At 44.4% G+C, this 7,163-nt stretch overlaps 1 protein-coding gene across 1 annotated transcript; it reads left to right on the top strand.

Annotated features, from left to right (window-relative positions):
- Positions 1–1,570: 1,570 nt before the first annotated feature.
- On the top strand, positions 1,571–4,986 carry LOC147934843 (uncharacterized). Its single transcript, XM_087472824.1, has 6 exons — positions 1,571–1,643; positions 1,781–1,931; positions 2,021–2,119; positions 2,188–3,146; positions 3,342–4,613; positions 4,802–4,986. Exons 1-6 carry the CDS (start codon positions 1,571–1,573, stop codon positions 4,984–4,986), a joined length of 2,739 nt encoding a protein of 912 aa, XP_087328950.1.
- Positions 4,987–7,163: the final 2,177 nt, after the last annotated feature.

The raw sequence follows: 7,163 nt of genomic DNA, 5'->3' as shown, positions 1-7,163 counted from the left end.
CAATACGGGAGGAAATGGAAAGCGAAACAAGAGATCCAAAGCATAGCCACACGACTCAATTCCAAAAGCATTGCTAGGATTCCTAAATTGACTCGTTGTGCCTTAAACTCTTGTATTTGAACTCGATACTTTGATCAATAAGAACGGCTATTCAACATCTATTTCTTGTTTCTGTAGTCTCTAAATGAATCGATTATTTTTGCCCAAACAATTGGCGCTAGAGAGAGGGGCTAGAGTAAACTACGTTAGATGACAGGAAACAGAGGCGATACAGCTAACATCGATGCGAATGTCGCTGCTCAGCTTGAAACTCTGACTACTAAGCTGAACAAGACAATGCAAAAGCTATCACAGATCGAGGCAGATAACGCTAGGCTACGGGAGGAGAACGCTTCGCTGGTGACAGCAGGGAGAGTTTTTACCGAAGCAAGCTCTAAATTTCGCGGCGTGCAAGTGAATCGGATGCAAGACCTTAACTCAACGCCTAGAACCAATAATCGAACACCCACAACGGAAGACGAATGGCTGGAAACTCCTCGTTAGGAAGAGAACAGCGGAGGAAACATTGAGACAAGGCAGGAACGTGAAAGCCTAATCCAAGAAGAAAATTTGGATCAACAAGGAGTTTTCAACACAACGTGCATGACAGAAATCGACCATGGACAATTTGCCCACTTGGAAGCAATGTTCAACAAACGTTTTGGAGAGATGGAAGCGATGATCGAACAACTACCAGGTGTAGCTCAGCCAATCCGGAAGAGCATCTTACACTCGTATGCTGACACACCGTTCTTTGATGAAATCGCACTCACTGAGATGCCGAGAAAATTTGTGCTACCAACAATGAAGATGTATGATGGAACATCCAACCCGGATAACCACATAGCACAATACAAACAACAAATGTTCACGACGGCCATTCAAAGAGAATATCAAGAAGCTACCATGTGCAAAGGATTTGGCTCAAGCCTTACGGGGGTTGCACTTTAGTGGTTTATCAACTTGCCAAACAGCTCAATAAATTCGTTTGCATCATTGACGGACCTTTTTGTTGAACAATTCGCAAGTAGCAGGAACCTCAAAAATAATGACCTTTACGAGGTACGACAGAAGAGAGATGAGTCACTTATATTAATTGATACAATTTAACAACATTTATAATAAATGATACAAAACTTAACATCATTTTTTTACAAATGATACATATTAACATTGATAATAATAATTGATGCAAATATTTTTTAAACTGATGCAAAATATTTTCATTAATTATACATGATGCAAATATATAAAATAAGTAATGTAATACAACTTTTTTTTAGTGAATATTCATGCGATTAGATTTGTGGGTATGCTTAATTTTTTTTTTTGGTATGACTCAAAATTGGTTCGACTGTAAAACAATAATATTAATTAATGCGAGGATGATTTGCTCGTAGAAGTTTTGACATGGGTTTTCCTTTCCACTTCTATTTTCTTAATTAGCACTCTTGAACAATTTTGTTTAGCAAACAAATACCATCTTTTCAAATAGTAACAAACTTATTATATGCAATTAAATATAGTTATGATGAGTGAGTCTGGAGACGATCTTAGGGTTTTGAACGGAGGGGACCAGGATGCCACGATGGAGGATATTGGAGGTAAGACTCGCCCCCCTGGGGACCCGCTGGACGCTCCAGGGACATAGGTGAGGAAAGTAGTCGGGGGTAATATGGGAGGTAGGCCGGTTCAAGAGCCGTAGTGGATGCGGCTTTTGTGACGGAGAGGGTATCATTAGCTTTTCCGGATGGTGAGGATGGTGAGCCAGTGGTTACTATAGGACCAGAGGTACTGGAGGCAATGAATGGCTTATGGAAGAACTGTATGATAATGAAAGTTTTAGGGCAGAGTTTTTTGATCTCGGTTCTGAGTCGGAAGTTGAGAGAGTTGTAAAAACCGAGTGGTATGATGTCTGTCCTGGATTTACCAAGACAATTTTTCATGATTCGTTTTGGTAATGAGGAAGAATACTTGGCAGCTTTGACTGGAGGACTGTGGAGGGTCTTTGGGCATTACCTGCTCGTAAATGGTCACCAGGTTTTGATCCGCTGAAGGACGAGATTGCTACAAAACAATGGTATGGATGCGTCTTTCGAATCTTCCGCTGAACTTCTATCACAGTGAGATTTTTTCAGTGATGGCTAGGGGGTTGGGGAATCTGATTAAAGTTGATAATACTACTCTAAATGTCGAGAGAGCTCGTTTTGCTAGAGTTTGTGTTGAAGTCAATTTGAAGAGACCACTTAAGGGTACCATCATGGTTAATGGTGAGAGATATTTTGTTGCGTATGAGGGGTTGAATACAATCTGTTCGGGTTGTGGGTTGTATGGTCATCTTGTTCATAATTGTCCTAAAAGGGTGCATAACCAGGAGGTGTTGTCTCCGGTGGTGGCGACGATGGCACGTGAGGCTGTTAGGGAAGTCACTCCGGTGACAGACGGTTTTGTTGCTGTTAAACCGCGTGGTCGGAAGGTGGAAGCTCCACGAAAGAACTTTCTATTGACGGTGATTGGTGATCAAGGAAATCTGAGACGTAATTTTCATGATTCGAGGAAGGAAAGTAATCCCGCAAATATTGCGATTTCAAACAGCTTTGGAAGGCTAGCAGTGGATTTGGCATCTCCACAAGAGAAGGAAGGTTTAATGTTGAGTGAAGCGAATAAAGAAAATATTGATCAATCGAATCAAGTAGTTGGGGAAAAGAATGGCGTGAGCGGGAAGGGTTTGATATTCGGATCTCATTCGAATTATAATGTTAGTGGGCCTCGTATTGGAAATGACGGGCCAAAATGGGCCCAAGGGAAGGGGTTGTCGAGAAATATGACTCGGTCCAAACATTCTAAGGTCCATCAGCCTGTGATGGGACTCATCTATGGTCCAACGAATGACGATACAACTCTGACCTCGAATGGGAAGCGGTTACGAGTTGAGGTAGAGACTGTGGGGAGATTAGGGGATGTGTTTGTCTCTGGTCACCCTGAGAGAATGGAATCAGGTGCGAGTGCTGGTGGTGGTCTGTCGCAGGTTCATACTGAGTATTCGAATGCGGAGCCAGGATGTACGGAGATGGTATTGCGGCTTGCACCATCGAAAGAGGGAGGAGGTAATGGGACGCCATAATGGATCGCCCCGGTTTTTCCTATATCTCTGTCGTATCTAATGATTAATGCTCTATTGTGGAATTGTCGGGGGAGGGCAAATAAACCTAATTTTAGGAGATCAATTCGTTATCTGTTGAAGAGGTATGCTACAGATGTGTTAGCTATCTTTGAGACACATGCCTGAGGGGAAAGGGCAGGAAGGATTTGTCGGGGATTGGGGTTTGAGAATGTGTTTCCAGTTGATGCTGTGGGGCAAAGTGGGGGGTTATGGTTGTTATGGCGTTCGGAGATTGGGGATGTTACTATTGTCGAATCCTCGGATCAGTTCATCCATGCTCTGGTGGTGAATGGTACCGAAGTGCTGAATATAATTGTGGTTTACGCTGCTCTGTCAATGAGCAGGAGGAGTGGTCTTTGGGATCGCTTACGGGATGTGGTTCGTATGGTCATGGGACCAGTGGTGATCGGGGGGGCGTTTAACACAATTGTCTACCTCGATGAGAGGACTCGAGTAAATGGCTTGCTAGCCGCGGATTCACTAGCTTTTGGTGAGTGGATAAATGAAGCTTCTTTGATTGATATGGGCTTTCGGGGAAATCAGTATACCTGGAAGCAAGGCAGAGCTGAGAGGTCGTTTGTAGCTAAGCGGTTGGATCATGTGCTTTGTTGTGCGCATTCGAGGCTGAAAGGGCATGAGGCGGTGATTACACATCTTCCGTTCTTAGCATCAGACCACGTGCCGCTGTATGTGCAGCTTGTACCAGGGGTTGTGGGTAATGCACGGTGCAGACCGTTTCGGTTTGAAGTTGCATGGCTTAATCACCCAGGATTTAAAAATTTGTTGGTGGCATCTTGGGACAGGAACCTTAATACCTGTGATGCCTTGCAAAGGTTGGGAAAGACGTTGGGAGAGTGGAATAGAGAAGTCTTTGGTGACATCAACTTACGAAAGGAGAAGCTAGTGAAAGAAATTAAGGAAGTTCAAGATAGCCTTGCGGTGAGTCAAACTGATGACTTGTTGCTGCGCGAGGACCTTTTGTTGAAGGAATTTGATACAATTTTGGAACATGAGGAGGTGTTGTGGCTGCAGAAATCAAGGGAGAAGTGGATTGTTCATAGTGACCATAACACAAAAATTTTCCACCTATCAACTATCATAAGAAGGAGAAGGAATCAAATTGATATGCTAAAAGATGGTACAGGCAGGTGGATTACAGAGAGGGAAGATCTGGAACAGCTTGCCATTGTGTTTTTTAGCAAATTGTACTCCCTTGATGATGTGGTGTTGAATGAAGAGCAGTTGTCGTGTGAGGGCTTCTTCCATTTGTCGTGGGATGAGAGGGTTACTTTGAATAAACCGTTTACAGCTTTGGAAGTGGAGAAAGCGATTCAAAGTATGGGCAAGTTTAAAGTTCCGGGACCGGATGGGTTTCAACCAGTATTTTATCAACAGTGTTGGGACGTCGTTGGTGAGTCTGTTGTTCAATTTATTTTGGAGTTTTACCACACATGATGCTTACTTCCGGAGATGAACGATGCACTTGTGGTTCTTATACCTAAGGTGGCACGTCCTGAAAGGATCACGCAGTTTCGGCCAATAAGTTTCTGTAATGTTTTTTTAAGATCATTACTAAAATCATGGTGGGGAGGTTGAAAGGTGTGATTGCTAAGTTAGTAGGGCCAGCGCAATCAAGTTTTATTCGCGGAAGGTTGAGTACAAATAATATTGTAGTTGTGGAAGAAGCTGTACACTCTATGAGAAGAAAGAAGGGACGCAAAGGGTGGATGCTTTTAAAGTTAGATCTGGAGAAAGCGTATGATAGAATACGATGGGATTTTTAGAGGAAACGCTTAAAGCCGTAGGCTTGAATGACACATGGGTTGGTTGGATAATGAGCTGTGTTTCTGGACCGGATTTGAGCTTACTATGGAACAGTGAGAAAACAGCACCTTTTAAACCATTGGACGTTTGTGACAGGGTGATCCTCTCTCACCATATTTGTTTGTGTTATGCATGGAGAGGTTGTGTCATTTAATTGAGAAGAAGATTACGATTATGGCTTGGAAACCAATACGGTTGTCTAATGGTGGTCCTCCGCTCTTGCATATTCTATTTGCGGATGACCTGATATTGTTTGCTGAAGCCTCTGTGTCACAAGTTCGAGTGGTACGCAAAGTGTTGGAGCGCTTCTGTTTGGCAACGGGGCAGAAAGTGAGTTTAGAGAAGTCTAAAATTTACTTTTCAGATAATGTCTCTCGCGAGTTGGGGCACCAAATTAGTGTTGAGAGTGGTATTCAATCTACAAGGGTGTTGGGGAAGTATTTAGGAATGTCAGTCTTACAAAAAAGGATTAATAAAGACACTTTTGGGGATGTTCTTGCGAAGGTGTCAGCCGGTGGCAGGGTGGAAGAGTCAGATGTTGAGCTTTGCAGGCAGACTTACTTTAACAAAGTCAGTTCTGTCGTCAATCCCCATTCATACAACCGAGTGTAATTAAGCTGCCAGAATCTACTTTGGATAAGTTGGATTGAATCTCTCGTGATTTCTTGTGGGGCTCTACTCCGGAGAAGCGTAAGGTGCATCTGGTAGCGTGGGATAAAGTTTGTTTACCTAAGCGAGAGGGTGGTGCGAGCTAAATACAAAGTTGGAACGGTTCTGGAACCTCATTGGACTACGGTGAAGAGTAACTGGTCGTCTACTTGGAGAAGCGTGTGTATGGGGTTGCGAGAAGGGATTTTGAAGGGACTGAGTTGGGCAGTTGGGGATGGTAGACAAATACACTTATGGACTGATAGGTGGGTGATGAATCGACCGTTACTTGAGGCAAGCTCTGGAGGACTGCAGGATGGTTATGAGGAAGTGGTGGCTTGTGATTTGTGGTCTGATGGGCTTGGTTGGGACTGGGCCAGGATATTACCTTTTTTGGTGGAGGATCACATACTGGAACTATCTGCAGTGGTGCTTGATAAGGTGACAGGTGCGAAGGACTGTATGGCGTGGGGAGAGACTGTTGATGGTCGTTTTACTGTTAAGTTTGCGTATGAGATGCTAACGAGGCAGAGGTCACTGGAGCAAGATATGGGGACGTTTTATAATCGGGTTTGGAAAGCCGCAGTGCCGGAGAGGGTGAGAGTGTTTCTTTGGCTTGTTGCGCGACAAGCGATTATGAATGCAGAAAGGTTTCGTCGACATCTGACTGATTCTGCGATCTGCTCAGTATGTAAAGGGGGTGTTGAGACGATAATCCATGTACTTCGGGACTGTCCGGATATGGCAGGGTTATGGCAGAGGGTTGTTCCGGCGAGTAAGCGTCGGCTATTTTTCACTCAGTCATTACTTGAATGGCTGTTTGGTAATCTCGGAGGTGGTGGTGGCGTTGATGATTCGTATTGGAATGCTCTGTTTGCTCTGGCTATCTGGTGGGCTTGGAAGTGGCAGTGTGGCAATGTGTTTGGGGAGAACAGAGTATGGCGTGACAGAGTGAAATTTATCAAGGAGGCTACGAAAGAGGTTTTCACAGCTCGACGGGTGAGTGAGGGAGGTCGTCGGGAGCGATGGGAGATTTTAGTCAAATGGGTAGGTCCGCAAGAGGGGTGGGTTAAGCTCAATACTGATGGTGTCTCTCGTGGTAATCCTGGTTTAGCGGCTGCAGGTGGGGTTCTACGGGATGCAGACGGGGGTTGGTGTGACGGCTATGCTTTGCATATTGGTAGATGTTCGGCTCCCTTGGCTGATTTATGGGGCGTTTACTACGGGCTTCTTATTTCTTGGGAAGGAAGGAGTAGGAGAGTTGAGTTGGAGGTTGATTCAGAGATGGTGGTGGGTTATCTTAAGACAGGGATTGGGGAGACTCATCCGTTGTCCTTCCTGGTGCGGTTGTGCCATGGCTTGTTATCAAGAGACTGGATAGTCCGTGTGAAACATGTGTATAGAGAAGCTAATTATCTTGCCGACGGATTAGCGAACTATGCCTTTACTTTATCTTTAGGTTTCCATTCTTTTCGTACGGTTCCGAGTG

The sequence above is a fragment of the Camelina sativa genome, chromosome 11 (genome assembly GCF_030686135.1).
Source record: "Camelina sativa cultivar CO46 ecotype springtype chromosome 11, ASM3068613v1".
NCBI classification, from domain to species: Eukaryota; Viridiplantae; Streptophyta; class Magnoliopsida; order Brassicales; family Brassicaceae; genus Camelina; species Camelina sativa.
This window is presented reverse-complemented; position numbering and strand designations above follow the sequence as displayed.